The sequence below is a fragment of the Macaca thibetana genome, chromosome 2 (genome assembly GCF_024542745.1).
Source record: "Macaca thibetana thibetana isolate TM-01 chromosome 2, ASM2454274v1, whole genome shotgun sequence".
Taxonomy (NCBI): domain Eukaryota; kingdom Metazoa; phylum Chordata; class Mammalia; order Primates; family Cercopithecidae; genus Macaca; species Macaca thibetana.
Genome location: NC_065579.1, coordinates 104121679 through 104148100, shown reverse-complemented (window position 1 = coordinate 104148100; position 26422 = coordinate 104121679). Strand labels below are relative to the sequence as shown.

At 54.3% G+C, this 26422-nt stretch overlaps 3 protein-coding genes across 5 annotated transcripts in view; 2 read left to right on the top strand and 1 right to left on the bottom strand.

The window, feature by feature from the left end:
• The first annotated feature begins 3123 nt into the window (after nucleotides 1-3123).
• On the top strand, nucleotides 3124-11746 carry UBA7 (ubiquitin like modifier activating enzyme 7). Of its 2 annotated transcripts, none has more exons than XM_050780750.1 (24): nucleotides 3124-3216; nucleotides 3303-3471; nucleotides 3570-3704; nucleotides 3785-3891; nucleotides 4215-4305; nucleotides 4410-4545; nucleotides 4746-4843; nucleotides 4936-5082; nucleotides 5496-5678; nucleotides 5859-5966; nucleotides 6119-6199; nucleotides 6279-6434; nucleotides 6523-6688; nucleotides 6768-6973; nucleotides 7072-7136; nucleotides 7226-7409; nucleotides 7487-7561; nucleotides 7812-7995; nucleotides 8494-8576; nucleotides 8849-8941; nucleotides 9034-9225; nucleotides 10787-10879; nucleotides 10956-11056; nucleotides 11518-11746. In XM_050780750.1, exons 1-24 carry the CDS (start codon nucleotides 3161-3163, stop codon nucleotides 11645-11647), a joined length of 3039 nt encoding a protein of 1012 aa, XP_050636707.1. In that variant the 5' UTR covers nucleotides 3124-3160; the 3' UTR covers nucleotides 11648-11746. The 2 variants fall into 2 exon arrangements, with proteins under 2 accessions (XP_050636707.1, XP_050636708.1); XM_050780751.1 differs by having other exon boundaries at nucleotides 3141-3228.
• Nucleotides 11747-11921: 175 nt separating this feature from the next.
• Nucleotides 11922-26422, bottom strand: part of INKA1 (inka box actin regulator 1) — a 119639-nt gene continuing 105138 nt past the window's right edge. The window contains exons 1-3 of one of the 2 annotated variants that reach the window (XM_050780982.1): nucleotides 13718-13721; nucleotides 13492-13649; nucleotides 11922-12762 (exon numbers count right to left, since the gene is read on the bottom strand). In XM_050780982.1, coding sequence (XP_050636939.1) covers nucleotides 11965-12762; nucleotides 13492-13542 — 849 coding nt within the window. In that variant the 5' untranslated portion in view covers nucleotides 13543-13649; nucleotides 13718-13721 and the 3' untranslated portion in view covers nucleotides 11922-11964. The other variant, XM_050780983.1, reaches the window with a different exon arrangement.
• On the top strand, nucleotides 14000-25084 carry CDHR4 (cadherin related family member 4). Its single transcript, XM_050781390.1, is given in 19 exon segments — nucleotides 14000-14259; nucleotides 16754-16833; nucleotides 17499-17680; nucleotides 17771-17933; nucleotides 18002-18093; nucleotides 19597-19707; nucleotides 20591-20618; nucleotides 20692-21037; nucleotides 21133-21286; nucleotides 21540-21633; nucleotides 21917-22120; nucleotides 22201-22334; nucleotides 22614-22762; nucleotides 22849-23071; nucleotides 23315-23454; nucleotides 23963-24019; nucleotides 24121-24208; nucleotides 24446-24477; nucleotides 25030-25084. Coding segments are annotated over 19 exon segments (2592 nt in total).

The following is a 26422-nucleotide window of genomic DNA, read 5'->3' as shown; positions in this document are numbered from 1 at the left end:
GCCTGTCTTGGCCTCCCAAAGTGCTGGGATTATAATTTTTTTTTTAAAAGGAAAGAAAAATAACCACTATTGGCAACAGTGTGGATATATAGAAATTTTTGTACATTGCTGGTAGGAATATAAAATGGGGAAAACAGTTTGGTGGTTCCTCAAAAAGTTCAACACAAACCCAGGCGCAGTGGCTCATGCCTGTAATCCTTTGCGAGGCTGAGGTGGGAGAATTGCTTGATACCAGGAGTCTGAGACCAGCCTGGGCGATATGGTGAGACCTCATCTCTACAAAAAATTAGCTAGGCATAGTGGTGCATGCCTGTAGTGCCAGCTACCTGGGAGGCTGAGACAGAAGGATCATTTAAGTCTGGGAGGGAATTTGAAGCTTCAATGAGCCCAGATTGAGCCACTGCACTCCAGCCTAGGTGACAGAGTGATATCCTGTCTCAAAATAAACACACAAACAAACAAACAAACACAGAATTACCATATGACCCAGCAACTCTAATTCTATGTATATGCCCAAAAAAACTGCAAACAGCCCGGGCACCATGGCTCACACCTGTAATCCCAGCACTTTAGGAGGCCGAGGCACTTGACCCCAGGATTTTGAGACCAGCCTGGGCAACATAGTACTTGTTCAAGAATCAGGCTGGGCACGGTGGCTCACACCTGTAATCCCAGCACTTTGGGAAGGCGAGGTGGGAGGATCGCTTGAGGCCAGGCATTCATCGAGACCAGCCTGGGCAAGATAGCAATACCCACACCCCAATCTCTACAAAAACAATTAATTAATTAAGAAATTAGCCAAAGCCAGGTGCGGTGGCTCACACCTGTAGTCCCAGCACTTTGGGAGGCTGAGGTGGGCAGATTGCTTAAGTCCAGAGATTCGAGACCAGCCTAGGCAACATGGCAAAACCCCGTCTCTACTAAAAATAAAAAAAGAAAATTTGCACTTTGGGAGGCCAAGGCGGGTGGATCACCTGAGGTCAGGAGTTCAAGACCAGCCTGGCTAACATGGTGAAACCCCATCTCTATAAAAATACAAAAGTTAGCCAGGCATGATGGCAGGTGCCTGTAATCCCAGCTACTCGGGAGGCTGGGTGAGAAGAATCACTTGAATCCAGGAGGCGGAGGTTGCAGTGAACCAAGATCGTGCCATTGCGTTCCAGTCTGGGTGACAGAGCGAGACTCCGTCTCAAAAAAAAAAAAGAAAAATTAGCTGGATGTGGTGGTGCATGCCTGTGGTCCCAGCTACTCAGGAGGCTGTGGTGGGAGGATTGCTTGAGCCCAAGACACTGAGGCTGCAGTGAGCAATGATCACACCACTGCACTCCAGCCTGGGCAACCAGAGTAAGACCCTGTCTCAAAAACAAACAAACAAACAAACAAAAACCACTTTAACTGAGTGTGGTGGTGCACACCTCTAGTCCCAGCTACTTGGGAGGTTGAGGCAGCAGGATCACTTGAGCCCGGGAGATTGAGGCTGCAGTGAGCTGTGATTATGCCACTGCAGTCCAGCCTGGGCAATAGAGTGAGACTCTGTCTCAAAAAATAAATAAATAAATAAATAAATAAAAAAGGACATAGCAGCACTATTCACAAATCCAAAAGTTAGAAATAACCCAGATGTCCATCAAAAGATGAATGGATAAACAAATTGTGGTATGATACATATAATGGACTGTTACTCAGCCATTAAAAGGAACAAAATATTGATACAGGCTATAAACTCTGTGAACCTTGAAAACATTCTAAGTGAAAGAAAATAGACATAAGAGGTTACGTTTCGCAATTCTTTTTTTTTTTTTTTTTTTTTTTTTTTTTTTGAGACTGCATCTTACTCTGTTGCCTAGGCTGGAGTACAGTGGCTTGATCTCAGCTCACTGCAACCTTCATCTCCCAAATTCAAGCAATTCTCCTGCCTCAGCCTCCCGAGTAGCTGGGATTACATGTAGGCACATGCCACCATGCCTGGCTAATTTTTGTACTTTTAGTAGAGATGGGGTTTCACCACGTTGGCCAGGCTGGTCTCGAACTCCAGACCTCAGGTGGTCCACCCACCTTGGCCTCCCAAAGTGTTAGGATTACAGGCGTGAGCCACCACGCCCAGCCACATATATGGTAATTATTGAATGTGTTTGGTATGTTCGTTGTGGGTGATGAAAAATTGTGGAACTAGATAGACGTGATGGTTGAACAACACTGTGGATGCACTAAATGCCACTGAATTGTACACTTTAAAATGGTTAATTTTATGTTACATGAATTTCACCTAAATTAACAACAACAACGAAAAAGAACTTAAGACAGCACTTGGTTTGGCTATTATGAAGTTTCGTGAGAAACAGTGGTCCATCTCCCAGAGAACTGGCCCCAGGTTCCTAAGAAGGCAAAAGGGGCCGGGCGCGGTGGCTCAAGCCTGTAATCCCAGCACTTTGGGAGGCCGAGACGGGCGGATCACTAGGTCAGGAGATCGAGACCATCCTGGCTAACATGGTGAAACGCTGTCTCTACTAAAAAATACAGAAAACTAGCCGGGCGAGGTGGCGGGCGCCTATGGCCGCAGCTACTGGGGAGGCTGAGGCAGGAGAATGGCATGAACCCGGGAATTGGAGCTTGCAGTGAGCTGAGATCCTGCCACTGCACTCCAGCCTGGGCAACAGAGTGAGGCTCCGTCTCAAAAAAAAAAAAAAAAAAAGAAGGCAAAAGGACACACCTGTGAAGGGTACACAGGCCCTCTCTGCACTATTTTTTGTGCAACTTCTTGCAAGTCTATAATTATTTCAAAATAAAAGTCTAAAAGGAAAATAAGAACATGTATGAATGTGGCTGCCCCATGCCTCCCACCCTCAGGTCTGACACTCAGAGACTGATCACCTCTTGGAGTCCTGGAACTCATCCCAGGTTTTAGACCCTGATTGGCCTGTCTGGGGCCGGAGTCTGGAGGCAGGATCAGGAGCCTGCTCAGAGCATAGTTTCACTTTCACTTTTCTTTTCTCCAGAGGAGCCAGGAAGAGAGCTGTGACCAGCAGCGTCCCTTATTCCCTTGGCCTTGGTTCTTGTTTGCACTAGCTACAGCAGGGCACTGGCCCCTACTGTCACCGCCTCCTAAACAAAGACCCTCTCTCTGAGCGCTGCAGCCTACTGTTCGGCCCCAGGTTTGAGGATGGATGCCCTAGATGCTTCGAAGCTGCTGGATGAGGAGCTGTATTCAAGACAGCTGTGAGGCCCGAGGTGAGGGGTGGAGAATGGGGGATGGTCTTCAGACCTTGATCTGCAACTGCTTGCCTCCTGCTTCCCATCCACAGGTATGTGCTGGGCTCACCTGCCATGCAGAGGATTCAGGGAGCCAGGGTCCTGGTGTCAGGCCTGCAGGGCCTGGGGGCTGAGGTGGCCAAGAACTTGGTCCTGATGGGTGTGGGCAGCCTTACTCTGCATGATCCTCACCCCACCTGCTGGTCCGACCTGGCTGCCCAGGTAAGTGTCCTGGGGGGCTATGGGCTGCCAGACCAAGGTGGGGGCATGGCCCAAGAGGACTCCTGTCTTTGCTCAGGCTGCACTGGCTCTCTCCCTAGTTTCTCCTCTCAGAGCAGGACTTGGAAAGGAGCAGAGCTGAGGTCTCTCAAGAGCTCTTGGCTCAGCTCAACAGAGCTGTCCAGGTCGTTGTGCACACGGGTGACATCACTGAGGACCTGCTGTTGGACTTCCAGGTCAGCTCAGGCCTGCAGCCCTCAAGAGCAGGAAGGGCTGGGCAGTGGTTTTAGCCCTGCTGATCACAGTGTCCACCCAGGTGGTGGTGCTGACTGCTGCGAAGCTGGAGGAGCAGCTGAAGGTGGGTACCTTGTGCCATAAGCATGGAGTTTGCTTTCTGGCGGCTGACACCCGAGGCCTTGTGGGGTGAGTAAGACTGCCTTCCCGGCCTACCGTATTATAGCCAGCAACTGGCCCCATGCTGTCCTCAGCTCCAGGCTTGCTCCAGTGCCCCTCCAACCAGCCTCAGGTCTATACCAGCATGCCTTTCTGATTCTGGTCCCCAGTCCTGCCCTCTGGTTCCTCCAACCTAACCTCCAGACCTGCTCCAGTAACCCTCTCAAATTCTAGTTCCCAAGCCTCTCCTTGCATTCCTTTCCCAATTCTGGCCCTCTGGCCCTGCCCTAGTATCCCCTATCCTTAAGTACAACCTGTAAGCTGCCTCAGTGACCCCTACCACCCCATCTCAGGCAGTTGTTCTGTGACTTTGGTGAGGACTTCACTGTGCAGGACCCCACAGAGGCAGAACCCCTGACAGCTGCCATCCAGCACATCTCCCAGGTGGGTGCTGAGCTGTAGACATTCACTTGCTGACCAAGGAGAGGCTGCCAGGGCCTGTGGAAGGCAGGTCCAGGTACCCCTGAGCCAAGCCTCCTCCTACTCAGGGCTCCCCTGGAATTCTCACTCTGAGGAAAGGGGCCAATACCCACTACTTCCGTGACGGAGACTTGGTGACTTTCTCAGGAATTGAGGGAATGGTTGAGCTCAACGACTGTGATCCCCGGTCTATCCATGTGCGGGGTAAGCCAATCCCATTCCAACTCCAGGCGCAGCACCCAAGCCTCCACTGGGAGTGAGCACAGCCTGGCCCTTGGAATGGGTTTTTCTCCCTCCATCTTCTATAGGGTACAGCAAGGTCTGGGACACAGATGCAAGATAGGATGGGGTGTGGGAACTACTCAGGCTCAAGGATCATACTGACTAGACTGGACCTCCCTCAGAGGATGGGTCCCTGGAGATCGGAGACACAACAACTTTCTCTCGGTACTTGCGTGGTGGGGCTATCACTGAAGTCAAGAGACCCAAGACTGTGAGACATGTGAGTGCAAGTGCATCTGAGGTAGGGGAGCTTGGTTGCCTTGAGGGGCCCATAGCATTCTGGACTAGACCCTGAGCCAGGTGCCCTTGCAGAAGTCCCTGGACACAGCCCTGCTCCAGCCCCATGTGGTGGCCCAGAGCTCCCAGGAAGTTCACCGTGCCCACTGCCTGCATCAGGCCTTCTGTGCACTGCACAAGTTCCAGCATCTCCATGGCCGGCCACCCCAGCCCTGGGATCCTGTGAGTGGCCCTGTTGCTCCCACCCCCAGCCTCTGTCATTTATTGGGGTCCCATCTGCCAGAGGTAACAATGACCGTTCACAAATCCAAGTTTGATCTTCCAACACTGCAGCCTTTAGAGTAGAGGCTGGTTCCATGGAAGTGCCAGGCACACATCCTGGGGACCCCTGTTACACCCTGATGCCTCAGATCTGTGTTGGAAGCTGCACTTAGATTAGTGAAGCCTCTTGTGCTGCTGTCTGGTACTGGACATCCTCTGGTGGTGCTGCACAGGCTGGCAGCAGGGCCAGGCCTTCCCACCCAGGCTTCTGCTTCCTCTTCTGTGGAACAGGGTGGATGGAGGGTGGCTGGAAGGATTTGAGTCAGGAGTGGAGCTCAGGCTGGGGCTACTGTGCCACAGAGTCCTACCAACAGGTTGATGCAGAGACCGTGGTGGGCCTGGCCCAGGACCTGGAGCCACTGAAGTGGACAGAGGAAGAGCCACTGGAACAGCCACTGGATGAGGCCCTAGTGCGGACAGTTGCCCTAAGCAGTGGAGGTGTCTTGAGCCCTATGGTGGCCATGCTGGGTGCAGTAGCTGCCCAGGAAGTGCTGAAGGTAGGCACAGGCATAGGTGTGGGGGGTACTGGGAAGATGTGGAGATCGGTGTGTGTGTCAGAGGGCACCCAGCACCAGATAGCAGCCCTGGAGGCTTCACCAACCTGGGTGTAGCCTCCAGCCAGGATCTGAAGGGGTCAGGAGGTGGCAGCAGTGCCCAGCCTGAAGTGCTGCCCCTAGGCAATCTCCAGGAAGTTCATGCCTCTGGACCAGTGGCTTTACTTTGATGCCCTCGATTGTCTTCCGGAAGATGGGGAGCTCCTTCCCAGTCCTGAGGACTGCGCCCCGGTGAGAGCCTGGGATAGGGGTACAAGCCTTGTCCAAAATCAGGACTAGGGGAGAAACATAAGGAATGGCCTCCCGGTCCTGATTCAGAAAACTCATTGTAAGAAGGAGATGCAGGCCAGTAGCCATCACTGACCCCTATCTCTGTCCCCTAGAGAGGCAGCCGCTATGATGGGCAAATTGCAGTGTTTGGGGCTGGTTTTCAGGAGAAACTGAGCCGCCAGCACTACCTCTTGGTGAGCTGTGGGGTGAGACTGGGAGTGCCTTTAGAAGAGCCAGCCCAGCCTCTCTGGCTAAGGCTGTTCCTGCCAACAGGTGGGTGCTGGTGCCATTGGTTGTGAGCTGCTCAAAGTCTTTGCCCTAGTGGGACTGGGGGCCAGGAACAGCAGGGGCTTGACTGTTGTCGACATGGACCACATAGAGCGCTCCAATCTCAGCCGTCAGTTCCTTTTCAGGTCCCAGGACATTGGTGTGAGTACTGATCCCTCCCCACACTCCTGCATCCCAGACCGTCCTCCCATACAGCTTCCTACCCAACATCTTCCTGCTGTCTTCCCAGAGACCCAAGGCAGAGGTGGCTGCAGCAGCTGCCCGGCGCCTGAACCCAGACTTACAGGTGATCCCGCTTACCTACCCACTGGATCCCACCACAGAGCACATCTATGGGGATAACTTTTTCTCCCATGTGGATGGCGTGGCTGCTGCCCTGGACAGTTTCCAGGCCCGTGAGTGCTTGACTTTGGAGATCAGTCCCTTGCCCACAGCTGTGCCAGCCCCACTTCTGACCCGCTGTTCCCTTGCCAGGGCGCTATGTAGCTGCTCGTTGCACCCACTATCTGAAGCCACTGCTGGAGGCAGGCACATTGGGCACCCGGGGCAGTGCTAAAGTATTCATGCCACATGTGACTGAGGCCTACAGAGCCCCTGCCTCAGCTGCAGCTTCTGAGGATGCCCCCTACCCTGTCTGTACCGTGCGGCACTTCCCTAGCACAGCCGAGCACACCTTGCAGGTAGGAAGCACCCTGGAGACTCCCACCCTACCCAGCTCAGCCCTCAGCTGCAGACCTGTTCTCCACCTGACACCTCACTCTTCCTCCCTCCTCCACAGTGGGCCCGGGATGAGTTTGAGGGACTCTTCCGACTGTCTGCAGAGACCATCAACCACCACCAACAGTAAGGCCACCAACAGAGGCAGATAGGAGTCCAGGGCTCCAAGTACGAGTCTGCAGGACTCAGTCTCACACTTCTTCCTCTCTCTGCAGGGCACACACTTCCCTGGCAGACATGGATGGGCCACAGACACTCACTTTACTGAAGCCGGTGCTTGGGGTCCTGAGAGTGCGTGCACAGAACTGGCAAGACTGTGTGGCGTGGGCTCTTGGCCACTGGAAACTCTGCTTCCATTATGGCATCAAACAGCTGCTGAGGCACTTCCCACCTAATAAAGTGTGTGGCTAGGGGTTGGGATGCTGGGGGCTCAGAGGGACCAGACTGAGCCCAGCAGCTTCTACTTACCTACCTAGGTGCTTGAGGATGGAACTCCCTTCTGGTCGGGTCCCAAACAGTGTCCCCAGCCCTTGGAGTTTGACACCAGCCAAGTGAGTGGGATTCCCTAGGGAGCTCCAAGATAGAGATGTGGCCCCTCAGAGCAGAGGTTGGCATTTCTGCATTCTGCAGAGATGCGCAGATGCCCAGAGACAGCCATGCTTGTGCACATATGGGTGTCTACATGTGAGGCAAAGGCAGGCACTCAAACAGATCCACAAATGGAGAGTGACCCCTACCCCATGCACCCATACATGCTCACTCACACCCATGCCTCTGCTCCTGTTCTTGGTCTGGCTGCAGGACATGCACCTCCTCTACGTACTGGCAGCTGCCAACCTGTATGCCCAGATGCATGGGCTGCCTGGCTCACAGGACTCAACTGCACTCAGGGAGCTGCTGAAGCTGCTGCCACAGCCTGACCCCCAACAGATGGCCCCCATCTTTGCTAGTAATCTAGAGCTGGCTTCAGCTTCTGCTGAGTTTGGTGAGGCTCCTGGCCCTGGCCCCCCATGCTGTCTTTCAGAGGCCTGAACCTGAACTGTCCTCAGCCTGTGCTGCAGAAGGAAGATAGGCCCTAGGGGATCTACAGCCAATTTGCTACCTCTCAGGCCTCCTAACCTCACTCCTCCATAGTTTCAGGCTTATTCTCTGGTCCCTCAGTAGGTCTTCTCCCTGCTGCCTATACCACATCCCAGTTCTTGTGGCAGATTCTTGGCAAAATAAATAAGTAAATAAATCCATTGGCTCCTGGGGAGTGCCTAGCTATGGCCTGCAAGTGAGGACAGAGTCACAGAGGTCATGCACACAAATGGGTGAAGACTGGGGCTTCTAGAGGGGAGATTGTAGCATTAATTAAGGGGGCTTCTTGATTTGATCAGGGAATAGTGACAGGCTTGGCAAAGACCAAGAATAGGCACAGGGCTCCAGGAAGAGTGCAGGAGACAGGGGCTAAGGACTGCCTCAACATCCCCTCCCCTGACAGGCCCTGAGCAGCTGAAGGAACTGAACAAAGCCCTGGAATTCTGGACTGTGGGCCCTCCCCTGAAACCTCTGATGTTTGAGAAGGTGGGACCCCAAGTGGCAGTGAGGAGTGGGGCTGGGGAGTTTGTGGAGAAAAGTCAGGAGCTAATAAGGTAGTTTTGGAGCCCCTTGGCCTGAATTCTCCCAGCAAGGCCCTGGAAGCAGCTCACATTCCCTGAACCTCAGCCTGTCTGATCAAGAGGAGATGGGGGGCACCCCCCCACAGAACTGTGTGGAGACCTGTGCAGTGGCACACAGTGGGCCATGGTGAGGGGCACGGCTGCAGTGTTAACACTACTTTGACTTGGACCTTACAGGATGATGACAGCAACTTCCATGTGGACTTTGTGGCAGCGGCAGCTAGCCTGCGATGTCAGAACTATGGGATTCCACCCATCAGCCGTGCCCAGGTAACCCTACCCCTTGAGGCTCGGGCCTGGAGGTGGGGGCCAAACCCTGGCCCTACGTCTTGGGCCCACACAAAATCTCTTGTTCTTGGCAGAGTAAGCGAATTGTGGGCCAGATTATCCCAGCCATTGCCACCACTACAGCAGCCGTGGCAGGCCTGTTGGGCCTAGAGCTGTATAAGGTGGTGGGTGGGCCACGGCCTCGTAGTGCCTTTCGCCACAGCTACGTACATCTGGCTGAAAACTACCTCATCCGCTATATGCCTTTCGCCCCAGCCATCCAGACGGTGAGCCCATGATACCCCACCCTTAGCCCCACTAGGCCTAGGTTTCCCCTGCACCTGCCCACACAGGCCCCAATCTAGCTGCCAGCTCTCACTGAGACTCAGACTGTGCAGCAGTCCTGAAGACTCCCTCCAGCCTTCTTCCTGCTATGAAGCCAGGCTGGGACCCGTCAGACACAGGAAGCAGCCGTCAGCCATCCCCACCCCCAACCCTCCAAAGCCCAGGATCTGGGGGAGCTGCAGCTTTAACTCATTAGTGGAGCCAGACATCCCCTACAGTCCCCTCCTTCCTTGGAGCACCCCTGAGGGGTAGGTGGGGGGGAGGGGACCAGGGCCTCAGCCCCAGAAAGAGTCTAGCTTCCCCCTGCATGGTACAGGGGCCCTGGCCTACCTCCTGCAAGCTGAGTTAAAGGGTAATAGGCTTGCCACTAGAGGTGTGGCGTCTGCAGCCCTGTGTTTGTGTCACAGGTGTGAGTGCACCCGGGGTCTGGGTATCCCTGGAGTGTGGGTATGGAAGGAGCAAGTTTGCACATCTGTGTGTCAGATGGGAGTGCAGGGCTTCCATCTTCCTGTGTCCTCAATGTGGGTCTGCATGGAGATACATGTGGGCACACGTGTGTGTTCCTGGGCTTGTGGGGATTTGTGTTCTTGTGACTGCAGGGCTGTGAATGCCTCCAGCCATGTGCTCAGGCTCTGCAGCTGGCATTTCCTTGGGGCAAGGATGGGGGTAGAAGGAATGCCCTCACAAGGGGAGAGGGCAGAGGTCATGGGCCAGCACTGGGCTTCTGCTCAGCAGCCTGGGGTCCCTCTGGACATAGTACACAGAGCCCCTTTGTTAAGGCACCCTGCCCCTAACCAGCACACAGGCTGCCTTTGTCCACGGAGTGGAGCAGGGCAAGGAGAAGCCCCCATCTCACCTCTAGCCTAGTCTCAGCTTGACCCCAGTGTTTTCTTGGGGGCTGATAGGCACCCCCTGTCCTTGTCTCTAGATACCTGCTAGCTGCCCTTCTGTCCTTAGCTCTAGGTACCAGAACCCCAAGACTCTTGGAAGGAAAGAGGGGACAGGAGGAGGAAGCCTGTATGCATTGTATCCCTGCTGGCGTCTCTGGGACAGTGGGGCCCTGGTGGTCACTGTGGCCTTTGCCCGTGTCCCAATGAGTAGCCCAAGGCACTGGCAATACATATAAGATTGGGGGACAGGATGTGCCCCTCAGCTCCCAGCCTTGTCTCTGAGGAACAAGCAGCTTTATCAGAGGCTGCAGGGGCCCTGCTGTGGGTTTCCTCAGGAAGCACCACCCCCTCATCCCCCACCCTCACGACTGGCCCATGTGATGGATCGTCTGTTTCCCTGTGCGGGCCCCATAGCCCCATTTCCTGTGCTGGCCCCAGCCTGGGCGGGGAGGGGGCTGAGACTCTGGGCCCAGATCCCACCTCCCCCCAACCCTCCACCCCTTGGCTCCTGCTTCCTGCTAGTCCAGCTCTTCCCCTAGGAAAGGCTGCTGGTAACTGGGATGGGGGTTGGGGGTAGGTAAGAAGTCTCTCCTCCTCCTCTACCTCATTCCAGTTCCATCACCTGAAGTGGACCTGTTGGGACCGTCTGAAGGTACCAGCTGGGCAGCCTGAGAGGACCCTGGAGTTGCTACTGGCTCATCTTCAGGTGTGCCCTGTCCCTACCCCAACGCCCAGGCTCAGCCCAGCCCGGCCCAGCTGGTGTCTGACCTTTCTCCCTCTAGGAGCAGCACGGGTTGAGGGTGAGGATGCTGCTGCACGGCCCAGCCCTGCTCTATTCCGCCGGATGGTCGCCTGAAAAGCAGGCCCTGCGCCTGCCCCTCAGGTGAGCCCACCCGGGGCTTTAGACAGGCTCCACCAGTCCCTGGAGGCTGGGGCTAGGGGCCACACAGCCTTCTGTCTTCCCAGCCCCATTCTGGGCTCCTCACATCTTCCCAAGCATTCTTTTGCCAAATGGAGCCAGCAAAAAAGGCTGGAGGTGGGGTGAGGGCCGAGAGCCTGAGGAGGAGTCTTCAGGAGCTGCCTACTTGGCCAGCCCCATGGGCTCCCCACACGCTGCACAGCCCCCCTTTCACAGCCCACTCCCAAGGGACCCATAGCTTCCTGCCTCCTGCTTGCCTCACCAGCTGCTCCTAAAATAGTTTCAGATGTTTCCTGTCTTGAGTAGCTCTTGCTCCTGGCTTGGGCTCCTGATGGCCTGCCAGCACCCTCTCTAGTCCATGCCAGGCTGCCCACTGCCTGCCACTGCTCACCTCTCCAATCTCCCCTAAACCCCACCCCCACTAGGGTGACAGAACTGGTTCAGCAGGTGACAGGCCAGGTACTTGCTCCTGGGCTGCGGGTGTTGGTGCTGGAGCTGAGCTGTGAGGGTGAAGAGGAAGACACTGCCTTTCCACCTCTGCACTATGAGCTGTGACAAGGCAGCCACCCCATCACCTAGCTCAATGGAGTCCTGGATCCCAAGCACTGCACTGTAAGCCCACAGTAGGCACTCAATAAATGCTTGTTGAAGGAAGGCATAGTGGAGAGGACGGATGATAGAACACAGTGCACTAATGCACACAGGTGTGACATGGGCATGACAGGGACCTTCACACAGAGACAAAAAGCTCTTCAGATTTGTCTGCCTGGGCAGTGCCTCACAGGGCTGGGGCTGCCTCTTAGTGCCTCAGGGGTATGAAGCCAGGACAGTCTAGAAAAAAGGCTTTTATTGTCCCAGGCTGGAGGGCAGGGTCAGAGGTAGCTGACATCATTGCAGATGATGGGCTGGCGACTACGGCAGCTCATGAGGGCTGCGAAGCGTGAGACATCCGCAGGCATTTCAGGTTCTGGGCGAGGTGGGCATGACAGCCGCTTTCCTGCCATAGCTGTCCGCCGAGCCCTGGCCAGCCGGCGCCGAAGCTGCTCGGAGAGGCCAAGCAGGAACTGAGGGGGCCGAGCATGGGCACGGTGCCCACCTCCATCACCTCCTTCACTCCCTGTCTCAGGCAGCTCCATCCAGTTGTGCACCAAGTCAGCAAAGCAATTGTCCCCCAGTACCAGGGGCTGGCGACTGCGACCCCTATTCAGTAGGGCTGCTGTCCAGTCCTCTGCTTCCAGTCCCTGCCAGTGCTCCAGGCAGGCGTCTGGGGTGGACTTGGGCCGTGGACGGTGGACAGGTGGTACACTGGCTACAGGGGCCCTGCTGGGCATGGGGAGGCCACTGACTGAGAGGCGCTGCCTACGAAGGGGCTGTGCTGAGGGTGCTGGGCGCTGGGGAACAGGTAGTTCTTCCTCTCGCCATGTGCTGCCTGACACCTCCGAGAAGCCAGAGTCCCAGTCCAGGGCATGCTCCCTGGGGCCTCCCAAGGCTGCACCCCTGTCTTCTGTCACCACTGCCTCTTCTTCCTCCTCCTCCACACAGCAGACTGAGTCTTCTTCCAAGGCACCTGAGGCCCTAAGCTGGTGGCGGGGCTGCACATCTGGGCCAGTTTGGGGGGTTGGCTGCAGGGGACCAGGCATCGGGGGTGAGCCTGTGTCCCGACCACACAACTGAGGGGAAGAGAGGGCAGAAGTCAGAGAGGTATCACTTGTCACCAGGTCAGCCCAGAGTACAGAGGGTCCAGGAGGGTTAGATAGGCCTGCTGGCCTGGGCAGCAGGGTGCTAGTGAGCACAGGGCAGGCATGGGGTGCTGGCACTCGAAGCTGGTGTGGTTCTCATTCACCGACCTGGTGGCAGTCCGGCAGGCTGCAGCACGCAGGGCTGGGCAAGTCGACACCCGCCACCAGGGCGGGCGGGCAGGCAGTGTTGTGGGCCTGAGCAGGGAAGTAGGTCCTGCCCAGGACTGGAGGGGGATTCAGCTCCCAAAGCCCAAAGCGTTTTTCACAGAAAGAGCGCTTGCTAGGTGAGGGGTAGAGAAGGGAGGCATAGGCCAGCCTGAAGTAGGGGGCGTTCACAGCAGTGCTAGCACCTCGTTAGTCCCTTGCCGCCCCATGCCCCACCCCCAAAGAAGTTCCCCTTCCACTCTCTCCTCCCGCGCCGTTCCAGCAGCACGGCCAGCTGGATGCTGTTATCTGATGCTCAGCGCAGTTCCCAACCCTCCGAAACCCGACGCGGACCATCTGAGCCATATGAGCCGCGCCGCCCCCACCCCGCGCCGCCCCCATCCCGCCTCGGACGGGCACGCTGCAGCCACCCCGCACCCGTCTGCTGTTCCGGCCGGGCAGCAGCCTGGCACCCCGCACGCGTCCTCCCTAACCGCACCCGCTCCCGAGCCTCACCAGTTCCCAGCGGAGCTGGCTGAGGAAGCTGTCAAGCCGAGCGCTGTGCATGTCCGTGCCGGGGCCCCAACTGAGCCTACTGGCTCCTCTGGGAACCCCGGCGGAGCCGCGCGGAGAGGGCTGGGCGGGCCGGCCAGCGGCGCCCTCAGCCTCCGCCTGGCTGCGCGGCTCCTCGCTCTCCGTAGCTCCCGCCGCCGCCGCCCCGACATCTGGCAGCCGCGCCCCGCCCCGGCCCCACGGCCAAAGGGGGAGGGGCTAAAACCCGGCGTCCCTCCGGACTCCGCCGCCGTTCTTGTGGGGAAGGGCGGGGTCGTAGCTGGAAGCCGGACGGGGTCGGGCCCGGGATACCCAAGCCCCCAGATGGTTGAGTGGACCCTGCATTTGCTGCGTGACGCAGGACAGGTCGCCTCCGTGCGGGGGCCTCATCCTCCCCATTTGTTCAACGGTGAAATAGCGGTCCCTCTCACGGGGCGTCATGCTGCGCCCGCACATAGGCAGAGCGCCCCGTATGGTCGGACCCAGAGAGGTTGTGGCCCACTCGGGGCCTGACCCACGGGACCCATTCCTGAGGCTGGCCTCGGCACTCCCTGAACGGGATGGAAGTGGGGTTCGGCCTGAGGATTCAGAGAGGGTGGGACTTTGTGGCAGCGCACTGGCGGGGCCTCAGCCGCGTTCCAACCGAGCTAGACGGGACTGCCCTCTAGTGGGGAGTGCTCGGCTAGTCGCGAGTCCAGCGGCGACACGCGACCATCGGCATTCCCTCTGCCGGTACCAGGTGCAGACTGAGGGTGGGTGCTGGGGTGAGCCTGTCTCCTGAGGTTGCTCTATCAAACAGGCTAGGCTCAAGAGTAGTGTAGCTGCAGACAGACTGGACATACCAGCAACAGGAAAATACCAGGGAATGAGGGCCATGGGCTAGCCTGGGGAAGGGCAATCTCAGAGGAGGTGACATCAGGATGCAATCAAGAGGAGGGGCATTCTAGGCAGAAGGAGCAGCCAGGGAAAAGACCCCGAGGGACAGGAGCTGGACAGGGCCAAACATAAAGAAGGCCCAGGTGTCTGTGATTGGTGGTGGCGGCAGAAGGGAAAAGGTCAGCAAAACCAGGCTCTAACGGCCTTAGAGCAGAATGTGGGTTTTGTTCTTGGTGTGATGAGGAGCAATGGGGGCCTCTGAGCAGGAATGACCTGGGCTAGCTCTTGTTTAGATAATCCCAGCTGCTTTCAGAAAAGGATTCTGCAATAAGAGTGGAAGCCCCTGCCCTCATCCAGGCAACGAAGGGGAGGGCCTAGGCCTGGGCAGGGCAGGTGCACTGAAGGGGGGTCACTTTGGGGTATGCTTTGGAGCTAAAATCAACTCTTGCTGATGCATGGATGTGGGCAGGAAAAGAGGCATCAAGCATGACTCCTACATTTCTGGCATTAACAGCTGATTGGATGAAATTGCCATAAACTGATCTGGGAAAGACTGGAGAAGAGTGGATTTGGAGAGGAAAATCCAATGATCATTTATGGACATGTAATCCTTGAGATGCCTGATAGACATTCAAGAGGAGTTGCAGAGTCAGCTGCTAGGTGTATGACTCTGGACTTCAGGACAGAGATCAGCACTGGAGCCTTGGATCTGGGAGGAATAGTGAGTGAAAGGATGGTATGTAAGGCCATAGGCCTGGATGAGGTGGGGTGGGAGGAAATGAGTGTAGAGGGAGACAGCAATCAGGACTGTGCCCTGGGACATTCCACGAGGTGGAGGTAGGGGAGATATGAAGCAGAACTATCAAAGAAGCTGAGCAGAAACAACCAGGAGAAATCTGAGAATGTGGGGACTCAGGAGCCAAGGGGAGCAAGCATTGAATGCTGCCGAGGCAGTGAGGGTGAAGAACAAACCACTGGATTCGGCAGTGCATAGGTCATTGGGAACCCTGACAAGGGCAGTTTTGTGTAGAGAGGGACAAACCTGATTAGAGTGTGTGGAGAAGAGAGTGAGGGCTGAAGAACTGGAGACGGCAAATAAAGACAACCGTTTTTTTTTTTTTTTTTTTTTTTGAGACAAGGCCTCACTCTGTCGCCCAGGCTGAAGTGCAGTGGCATAATCTTGGCTCACTGCAGCCTCGATCTCTTTGTTCAAGTGACCCTCCTATCTCAGCCTCTCAAGTAACTGGGACTACAGGCATGTGCCACCACACCCAGCTAATTTTTTTTTTTTTTTTTAAGAGACAGGGTTTCACCATGTTGTACAGGCTGGTCTCGAACTCCTGATCTCAGACGATCCTCCTGCCTTGGCCTCCCTACAGGTATAAGCTACTGTGCCTGGCCAGAAAACTTTAAAAAATGACATACAAATACAATAAATGGACAGATCTCAGAGTTATAGCTCAATAAATGTTAAAATCTGTAGATACTTGTACAGCTGCCACCCAGATAAAGGTATAGAACATCCTCAGCAACTCCTGGATGCCATCTGGTGCCCTATCCAATTGATATTCCTAACGGTAACCAGTATTTGTATTTCTATCATAAAGGATTCCTTTTGCTTATTGGATGTAGACAGCTTTTTTTTTTTTTTTTTTTTTTTTTTTTTTTTTTTTTTTGAGACAGGGTCTTGCTCTGTCACTCAGGTTGGAGTACAGTGGCATAATCATGGCTCACTGCAGCCTTGATCTCTTGGGTTCAAGCGGTCCTTTTACCTCAGCCTCCTAAGTAGCTGGGACTACAGGCCTGGATCACCACACCCAACTAATTTTTTGTAAAGATGGGGTCTCACTTTGTTGCCCAGGCTGATATCGAACTCCCGAGCTCAAGTGATCCTCTCACCTCAGCCTCCCAAAGTGCTGGGATTACAGATGTGAGCCACCACACCCAGCAAGTTTTCAAAGATTTTGTTGATGGTTGGGCTCATTTTTTATAGGCAGATAATGTTCTAATAGAGGGGGTCCAGCTGGAGTTGAGACTCTGTGGGGTAGCAGGTCCTGGGCCCAATTTTCCTGGGTGCTGTGATTGCTCTATCTCCAAGGATTGCATTACCAGTTTCCTCATCTGAACCTTAATCCTCCTGTCCTTCCATGCCCTTAGAGTTGTAATGAATGGGGGCAATGGAAAATGGGATATTCTGAGCCTCTGGAAACCTGACAGAGGTCTAGAACTCAGTCACCAGGAATGGGCGGGGATAGAATCTGGGAGGCCCAGGAGTCCCACCTGCCCAGCTATGTTTGAGCAACTGACCTGGCAACAGAGTGAGTCAGACAAACAGCCTAGCTTTCTGAAGCCTCCTCTGCTGTCTGTGTCTTCAGGTCATCTTGGTGCTGCTCAGGCTCCTCGTGTTCCTCTTTGCTCTGGTGGTCTCTGGTGAGGAGGTGATGGGTGGGGGAACCCTAGTTTTCCCTTGGAGTCCTGACCCTTCCCAGATAAGCTACCATGGAGGACAGGGATTGGGGGAAAGGTAGGAAAGTATAAGAATCTGAACCCCGGCCGGGCGCGGTGGCTCAAGCCTGTAATCCCAGCACTTTGGGAGGCCGAGACGGGCGGATCATGAGGTCAGGAGATCGAGACCATCCTGGATAACCCAGTGAAACCCCGTCTCTACTAAAAAATACAAAAAATTAGCCGGGCGAGGTGGCGGGCGCCTGTAGTCCCAGCTACGCGGGAGGCTGAGGCAGGAGAATGGCGTGAACCCGGGAGGTGGAGCTTGCAGTGAGCTGAGATCCGGCCACTGTACTCCAGCCTGGGCGACAGAGCCAGACTCTGTCTCAAAAAAAAAAAAAAAAAAAAAAAAAAAAATCTGAACCCCTGGCCTTCACCCCTTATCTTGGCTGCTTCCTCAACCAAGTTCTCACTCCCCATCTGTGAAATGTTGGATGCTGGATATAAGGAAAGGCCTTAGCTGCGTGGCCCCGTGGCATGGTCAGGCCCTGTAGCAAAAGGACAGGACTATGCTAGTATATGTGGTTCCATCAGCCTGGGGGGTTCCATCAGCCTGGGGGCCTCCAACCTGAATTCTCTGCTCTTCACAGACCTCTGCAGGTTTATAAATGTCTCTGAGAACCAGGGCCCTGGCACAATCCTTCAGTTTTTCTCCTTCAACTGTTCCTCCTACATGCCCACACCCACCCTGGAGTTGCTCAATGTCCAGCCACCCACCACCTTCTTCAACCCACCCAGCTTGGCCAGGTGGCAAGGGACCTATGTGGGCAAGGTAAGGTCATGTGTACAACTGGGGACTGTGGGGGCACAAAGGCAGACCTAAAATTTCCAAGCCCCACATGGCACTGCCCACCTACCCCAGTTGACCTTTAGCAGCTCTGCTTGGTTGGATGCCCTTATGGTGAACCACTACAAGCTGCAGCTGAAGTTCATACGTGGCAACCATGTGACGGAGGGATCACTCTCTGTGAATGTGCATCGGGACCTTAGCCATATCCAGTGTGCTGGTCAATTTGCCAGCCCAGGTGAGGCTGTCAGCAGGGGTGGGCAGGCATGGCCTGAACAGATCTTCCCTGACCTCCACTCTGGCCAACTGCGGAAATGATTCAGGTGCCAGAGACAGTCACACCTGGGGCTCGGCTGTATGCTCTGCTCCTCCCAGACTTAGAACTCCACAGAGCCCAGGTGAGCCCAGGACATGGGATGGTGGGTGACAGGATGGGGGCAGGGGGGATGGAGAGAATAAATTAACCCCTGCCTGGCCAGGCACAGCCTGCAGAGGAACCTTGCAGCAGAGGCACAGATGAGCCTCTACATGATGCATGTTCTTGGAGAGAGCTGCTGAGGGCTGCTCACTCCCCAGTGACCATGGCTGTTCCCACAGGGACATCTCAGAGGCTGAGTTCTTTCAAGATCTGTTATGTGTTCTCAGTTCTCTATGACAATTCTGTATCATTTCTGTAATTAAAAAAATATATATAGGTAATGGCCAGGCACGGTGGCTCACACCTATAATCCCAGCACTTTGGGAGGCTGAGGCAGGTGGGCTCAGGAGTTCGAGACCAGCCTGGCCATCATGGTGAGACTCTGTCTCTACTAAAAATACAAAGATTAGCCGGGTGTGGTGGCATGTGCCTGTAATCCCAGCTACTTGGGAAGCTGAGGCAGGAGAATCGCTTGAACCTGGGAGGTGGAGGTTGCAGTGAGCCAAGATTGTGCCACTGCTCCAGCCTGGCTGACAGAATAAGACTCTGTCTCAAAAAAAAAAAAAAAAAAAAAAAAAGTATGTAAAAACAGTAACTCGCTTAAAAGCAAAAAGGATTGAGGATTGTGGCCAGGGCTTGGGCTGGAAGGAAGAGATTGTGACCAGGACCTGGGCTGGAGCCCAGGCTGGGATAAGGGTCAGTGGTGAAGCATGAGAAAATTGGGTGTGAGGCTGGGCGCAGTGGCTCACACCTGTAATCCCAGCATTTTGGGAGGCCGAGGCGGGTGGATCACTGGAGGTCAGGAGTTCGTGACCAGCCTGGCCAACATGGTGAAACCCTATCTCTACTAAAAATACCAAAATTAGCCAGGCGTGGTGGTGGGCACCTGTAATCTCAGCTATTCAGGAGGCTGAGACTGAAGAATCACTTGAACCCAGGAGGTGGAGGCAGGCAGGCAGGCAGGCAGGAAGGAAGGAAAGAAAGAAATTAGCTGGGTGTGCTGGCACTGGTGTGTAATCCCAGCTATTCAGGAGGTTGAGGCAGGAGAATCGCTTGAACCCAGGAAGTGGAGGTTGCAGTGAGCTGAGATCGCACCACTGCACTCCAGCTTGGGTGACAGAGTGAGACTCTGTCTCAAAAAAAAAGAAGGAAGGAAAGAAAGAAAGAAGGAAAGAAGGAAGGAAGGAAGCAGAGAGAGAAGGAAAGAAAGAAAAAAAGGAAGGAAGGAAGGAAAGGAAGGAAGGAGGGAGGGAAGGAAGGAGGGAGGGAGGGAGGGAGGGAGGGAGGGAGGGAAGGAAGGAAGGAAGGAAGGAAGGAAGGAAGGAAGGAAGGAAGGAAGAAAGGAAGGAAGGAAAAGAAAAGAAAATAAGTTGGGTGTAGGCAGGTGCCTGCTGGGTTGCTGGAGGGTTGCTGCTGGGTTGTTGATGGGGGTGCTCAGGGCACTTGGGGTTGAATGGGGTTGCCAGCATCTCTGTTCTGTCAGTTGAGCATTATCAGTGCCCAGGACCTGCCACACTTCCCTGTACCTTTCTCCATCTATGAGCAAGGTTGGCTGCAGGCACCATCCCAGAGCCTCCTAGGCCAGGCTCGAAAGGTGAGCATGACCTGGAATCTGGGGGTGTCCATGGATTGGGTAGAGCTCCTACCTTTTAGAAATTTGTTTATTCTTGGCCTCCTTGGCCTCCTCAACTAACACTGACTTTCTCAGACCTGGACCTGCTGCTCCATGCTGGTTGTCCTCCCACCTTAGCTTGGTTCTGTGCTGGGCTCTGGAGTTCTAGAAAGAAGAGAAATCCCTCTCTCTGGGAATTCACAAGCCCTCTAATAGAAAGAAATGTGTTTAGGGCAATCACACGGTAAAAGAAAGTCTTGGGTAATGGCCGGGCATGGTAGCTCACCCATGTAATCCTAGCACTTTGGGAGGCTGAGGTGGGTGTTGTCACCTGAGTTCAGGGGTTCAAGACCAGCCTGGCCAACATGGAGAAACCTCGTCTCTACTAAAAATACAAAAATTAGCCGAGTGTGGTGGCACATGCCTGTAATCCCAGCTACTCAGGAGGCTGAGGCAGGAGAATTGCTTGAACCCAGGGGATGGAGGTTGCAGTGAGCCGAGATCATACTACTGTGCTCTAACCTGGGCAAAAAAAAAAAAAAAAAAAGTTCTGAGTAAAGTGGTCAGTGCAGTCTGGAGGTGGCTTTCAGCAACTCTAAGATGATAATTCACATTGTCAATGACTCAGATATCACTCTTGGGCTGTTTGCATCCTAATGGAATAATTTATGGCCCAAAGATATGGGGCTCAAAGGAATACTTGTCAGCAGAGTGACAGGTCATGGGGATCATGGGAAAGAGTGGAAGTTGAGGCTTCTTTTGCAGATCCTAAGTGAGATTGCCTATTTAAGGGGAGGACTGGACATAGACAAAGAGGTGGACACACACACACTCCGGCTCCTTTTCTGTTCTGGGTGCACCACAGGTCTTCCAGCTGCAGATCTTCTCCATCGGTCATGATGAGAGGTGTTGAGGGAGGGGCGGGTACTGGGATGCCTCTGTGGCTGGTCCAGAGGTGACCCATAGTACCTTTTCACCTTCCTGTTTGGGGGCCTGGTCTTGGAGAAGACAGCAAGAGGGCCAGGCTCAGCGGCCTCCTTTGCCTATGGATCTGGTGGGCTGGTGGGAGTGGGACTGAGCTGGGAGCGGGGCTGATCTCTGTGTTCCCTGACCCTCTCACCCCATGCAGCAGACAGTGTGGTCCAGACCACGATGCCCTGGAGTTAGCTCACAACCCAGGCACTTCGGTTTCCAGGCTACAGGTGAAGGCCTTTGAGCAGCACCAGCTGTGGGCCAGTGCCAAGCTCAAGCTCACCATGAATGTGCGGCTGGTCAACCTCTGACCTCCACGCTGCCTCCCAGTGCTTCTGGTGTGAGTACACAGGAACCTTACCTGGGCTGCTGGGGCCACAGCCATGACTCAGGGTGCTGCCAGACTCCCGCCTTGCTGCCACGGCATACTCTCAGGTTCCAAATCCCCGAGACTGCACCTGTGGGCGCCGTGCTGAATATTCTCACTTGTGAAGATCTGGACTCTGTTGACGCCACCCTGGACTACAAGCTGTGGTTCCACAGCTCTTCCAACCCTGCCAGCCTCTGCCTTTATGACAGAGTCCTTGAGGTGCCCAGTCCCAGCTCCCAGACCCACTTGCAGGGTGCTTGCAGTGGGAAGGCGTGGGTGGGCCAAGGGTCTCTGAGAGCTGAGACCATGGGAGTGGGGGTGGGAGGGATGGCTGTTGAGCCAACCTGTGTTGTAGTCTGGAAAACAGGATCCGGGCAGGATATTTGTGGATGCCCTGGCCTGCAGCAGCCCCGTGTGGCTCAGGGCTCTCTCAGGCCCTGACTGGACCTCACTTTCTAGTCCCTTTGGCTAGGTGAATGCCACACTGGACTGTGACACTCCTGGAACCTGCTTCCAGCATGCAGCCTTCATCCTGGTGCTCGATTGTGGCCAGCCCCAGATGACCAGTGAGTAACCACACCCGGCCTGGACACCTAGGACAAGGCTGTTCTGTCCTCCTGCTTCCCATGCTCAGGACAGGGTCATCTCTCCTCCTTTAGAATCCAGTAGGGCAGGGTTGTCTCCATTTCAGACCCTGAGAATATATCTCTTAGACCCCCAGCAGGGGAAGGCTTCTGCCCTACCTTTAGACCCTCTCACTCTTTAGACCCTCCAGGGCAGGGCTCCTCAGACCCCCAGTTCAGGGATAGGCATCCCAGGCCAGCTCCTTGACTGCCAAATGACCTCCAGCTGAAGTGCCGGTACTGGTGATGGTGACACCCATCAATGAGTTCTCCCCAGCCTGTGCCCCTCACACGTTCCAGGTTCAGGAGGATGCAGTGCCCCACACTCTGCTGGGCTTTGTGGTGGGCATGGATATGGATTATCCTCATGACAACATTGAGTACTACACCTCTGGTGGTCCTACCACCTTTGCTGTGGACAATCTCAGTGGTACATCCACCCCAGGGCTTGGATGGAAACGGCGAGCCAGAGTTGGCTCTGCAGGCTGAGGCTGTGGTCTCCCCTTCTAGGGGAAGTTTACCTTCTGGGACCTTTGGACTATGAGCAGCAGAGGCTGTACAGGCTCACTGTCCTGCTGATTGACCATGGCCAAGAATAGAACCCCAACTATCACCGCTCAGGCTCCTGTACCATTACCATCAAGGTGAGGTAACTGTGTCCTAAGGCTTTGGAAATAAATACTTGGAAAGATAGGAGTTCAGATCGCCCTGTGGTGTTCTGTTTTTCCACTCTGTGCCTTGGTTTCTTCCACAAGTTGGCTGGAGAGGAGTGGGGCCTAATTGTGGAAAGCTCTGGAGCCTGTTGTGTGATGCTTTGATCCCTTAATGCCTAGGCTCCGGCTGTGGTGAGAAGAAGTTGAGGGGCTGACTCGGAGGTTTAGGGGGTGGGTTCTACCCACTCCTAACCTGGTTCCTTTCTGCAGGATGTGAATGACCATGCCCCAGAATGTGAGCCCCCATTTCAGGAACTCACCATCTATGCTCCTCTGGGCCGTAGTGTGGAGGTGACCAAGGTGTCATGCCAGATCCCTCAGGAGCCACAGCACCTGACCTATTCCTATAGCATCGTGGGAGGAAGGGGACATGGGCACCACCAGGTTGTGAGTGAGGGGCAGGCCAAGGCCAGCAATGGTCTCTTCCTCCTGTCACTCTGATTTCAGGGAATAGCCAGAACTGATTCATCCTGCAAGAGGCCATCCTGGTACACAGTGACCTTGTGTTGGGGCCCTTCTGGCCACAGCAGCCCTGTACCTATGAGCTACTGATCTGTGTGGCTGATGCAGGCTGCTCCACCCCTGACCTCAGCACCACAGCCACCATTATTGTGCATCTAGTTCACCGGAGGGCCAGCACAGTGGCCACCAGCACCCACAGAACCACAGTGAGGAGGCTCCTTGGGCCCTCAGTGGGGTGGGAAGGGTGGACCTTGGAAAGTGAGGAGACCCAGTTTTTCGGGTAGAACTATGGGAAAGGCAGTTCAGAGGGAAGTGCTGAGTGCAGAGAGCCCAGAGGTGTTGAAGAGCAAATCACGGGTGTGGGGTGGCCTAGCCCAGGGAGGGGTTGGAAGGCTGGATGGTCAGGGCATTTTGGCAAGGCAGTGGTGAGGCTGTGGCCTCCTTTTCAGGTGCCCTCAATGATGACACCCATGCTCGTGACAGACACAGAGGCTTTCTGGCAACCACAGCCCTGGTTTGTGGTGGTGTTGACAGCAACTGGTGCTCTTCTCTTGGCCCGAGACTGGCTTCTTGGCAGGCTCCTCCAGGGGTAGGGATCCTATCCTTGTGCTCCCTACCTGCCCCCAACCCACCTATGGACCCCAGTTGTGATGGGTGGTTTCACCCAAGATTAGACGACAATGCCCAAGTGGGTGGGTGACAAACTGATACTGAGGAGGGCTGCTCTCCCTCCAGAGGTCTTTAAATTAGGGTCAGAGAGACACTGGGAGGAAGCAACTTCCATCACCAGCAGAATCCAGTCTTGAAATGGGGGGAGGGTTGATAAGCTCAGGGCTTGAAACTGTGAGTCTGTCATGCATTGGGCATTTACCCCTATTCCTGACTTCTGCCCTCCACTGGAAAGCTTTCCTGCTCCTGTAGACTCTGAAGTTCCTTGTGGACATAGGACTGAGCCCGGGGAATGGGGATGTAATGATGTGGGCACTGCATACAGACACTGGTTATTCCCAATAAAAGGGGACAGGTGAATGATACTGGTTCCTGGAGCCAGTAGGCCTACTGCCTTCACTGCTTGGTTACTCCTCCTGGCATTTTAGGTTGGCCCGGCTGCTGCAGGCACCCAGCAAACCAGCCCAGGTTTTGCTGCTAAACAGGTCAGTCTCCTTTGCATACTTCTATGCCTGGGAGCCCATCTCTTAAACTCAGGTTGGGGCCCAGAGCTTTGCCCTGTACTTTTGCTCCTACTTTGCCCCAGCATCCAGGGAACTGAGGGATACATCGAGGGTTTCATGGAGGCACCGAAGATGGAGATGTCCCAGGCACCCAGCAGCATCATGAGTCTGGTATGTCAGCTCACCATCTCAAGTAGTGGGCACCAAGGCTGCTCCAGAGTACTCCCCTGCCCCCACCAAGCTTGCCCCTTTTCCCGTGAATGGCTATCCCTGTGGAAGTGCCCACACTAGCACCATAAGGACGGAGGAGGCAGGTGGGCTTCTGGCCCCCTAGGGGCAGGTCTTCATCTGCTCTCCTGTGGGCAGGGTTCAATTCATTGCACCTTTTTTTTTTTTTCCCCTCAGCAGCATTTTGATGGCAGAGCACAGGACTCCCGTGAGTCCCCCTCTTCCTAAACTATTCTCTGCCTGGGCCCTCACCCAATCTGAGTATCTCCTCCTCTCTTTACCTCATCTCAGTATCTCCTCCTACTCCCAGGAACCCACCATCTATCTGCTTTTTTCCTGAATGGGGTCTGCTCTCACCCCCACTCACGCTTCATCCGTCCTTTGTCAAATATCTAGGGGGTCAGGAGATGACTCATATCTGGTCTGGTCTCTGCCTACAACAGGAGGAGGGATGATGGTGAGGGGAGAGGCCCCCAGATAGTCCAGTGTCACCAGTGAATTATGGGAGAGTAATCTGGCATTGGCCTTAGGGAAGCTGGTGTCCAGTGTTGGTGAATCAAGGAGGCTTCCTGTGCATTTGAGACAGAGTTCAGAGAATTTGCTGAGAAGGGAGGGAGGGGACAGGTTAGATTCCAACGAAGGTGGGGTGTCACACTGAGGGTCCTGAAGGAATGATCTCCTACCCTTAGGTAAGAGGAAAGGGAGGCAGTTCTCCTGGGGCCAGCAGCATCCCCTGCTCTCCTCTCTCTCCTACAGGTTTTAAGTACAGGAAGAGACTACCTGTTTAACACACGCACAGGAGCCTGGCGCTGGCTCTGAGGCCAAGTAGCTGCTTTACCATGTGTGGAATTTCTTTTTCACACCATCATGGGCTGTGTTTTCAAGTTGATTCAAAATAAACAAAATTACAAATAGAAAAGTTCTAGCCTTGTAGCCAACACGTGGGAGAAGCTCTGAAATCTGTGCCTCCTTGTTCTCACTTGGAGAACTCCCTATCTTGTGAGCAGACTCTGGGGAGCAGTAAGGTTTTCCTTTTCTTTCAGGTTTTTTGTTTGTTTGTTTGTTTGTTTTAAAGACAGGATCTCACTATGGTGCCCAGGTTGGAGTGCAGAGGCTATTCACAGGTGTTATAGCACACTATAGCCTCTAACTCCTGGCTTCAAGAGAGCCTCTCATCTCAGCCTCCTAAGTAGCTGGGACTATGGGCGCAGCACTGCACCTGGATTTATTTTTCTTTTAAGAAGGTATTGTATGATGCTTGGACTGACAGTGTGACTGATGCTGTATAGAGATAATAGGCTATCATCCTTATCAGTGACTGAGGGGCCTCCAATCAGCATATCTACTCAGGGCCACCTACTTCCTTTTCCTATCCAAAAGAGAGAGAACAATGGTGTGTGTGTGTGTGTGTGTGTGTGTGTGTGTGTGTGTGAGAGGAGATAGGGTCTGGCTTTGTTGCCCAGGCTGGAGGGCAACTGTGTGATCTTGGCTCACTGTAGCCTTGACCTCCCAGGTTCAATCGATCCTCCTACTCACATTCCCAGTAGGTGGGACTACAGGCATGGACCACCATGCCTGGCTAATTTTTAATTTTTTTGTAGAGATGGGGTCTCTCTATGTTGACCAGGCTGTTCTTGAATTCCTGGGTCCAAGTGATCCTCTTGCTTCAGCCTCCCAAAATGCTGGTATTACAGGTGTCTGGGATTACTGTTGCTTTTTTTGTTGTTGAGATGTTCCTCTTTTTAATTTTTTTCTTAATTTTTAATTTTTGTGGGTACATAGGTGTATAAATTTGGAGGTACATGAGATGTTTTGATAAGGCATGTAATGCTTAATAATCACTTCATCGAAAATGGGGTATCCATCTCTGGAAGTATTTATCCTTTGTGTTACAAATAATCCAATTATACTATTTTAGTTATTTTAAAATGTACAATTAAGTTATTATTGACTATAGTCACTCTGTTGTGCTATCAAAACACTAGGTCTCATTCATTTTTCTTTTTTTTCTGGTGCCCATTAACCATCCCACCTCCCCACCCCTTCCAGACTCTGGTAACTATCCTTTTACTCACTATCTCCATGAATTAAATTGTTTTGTTGGCCGGGCGCGGTGGCTCAAGCCTGTAATCCCAGCACTTTGGGAGGCCGAGACGG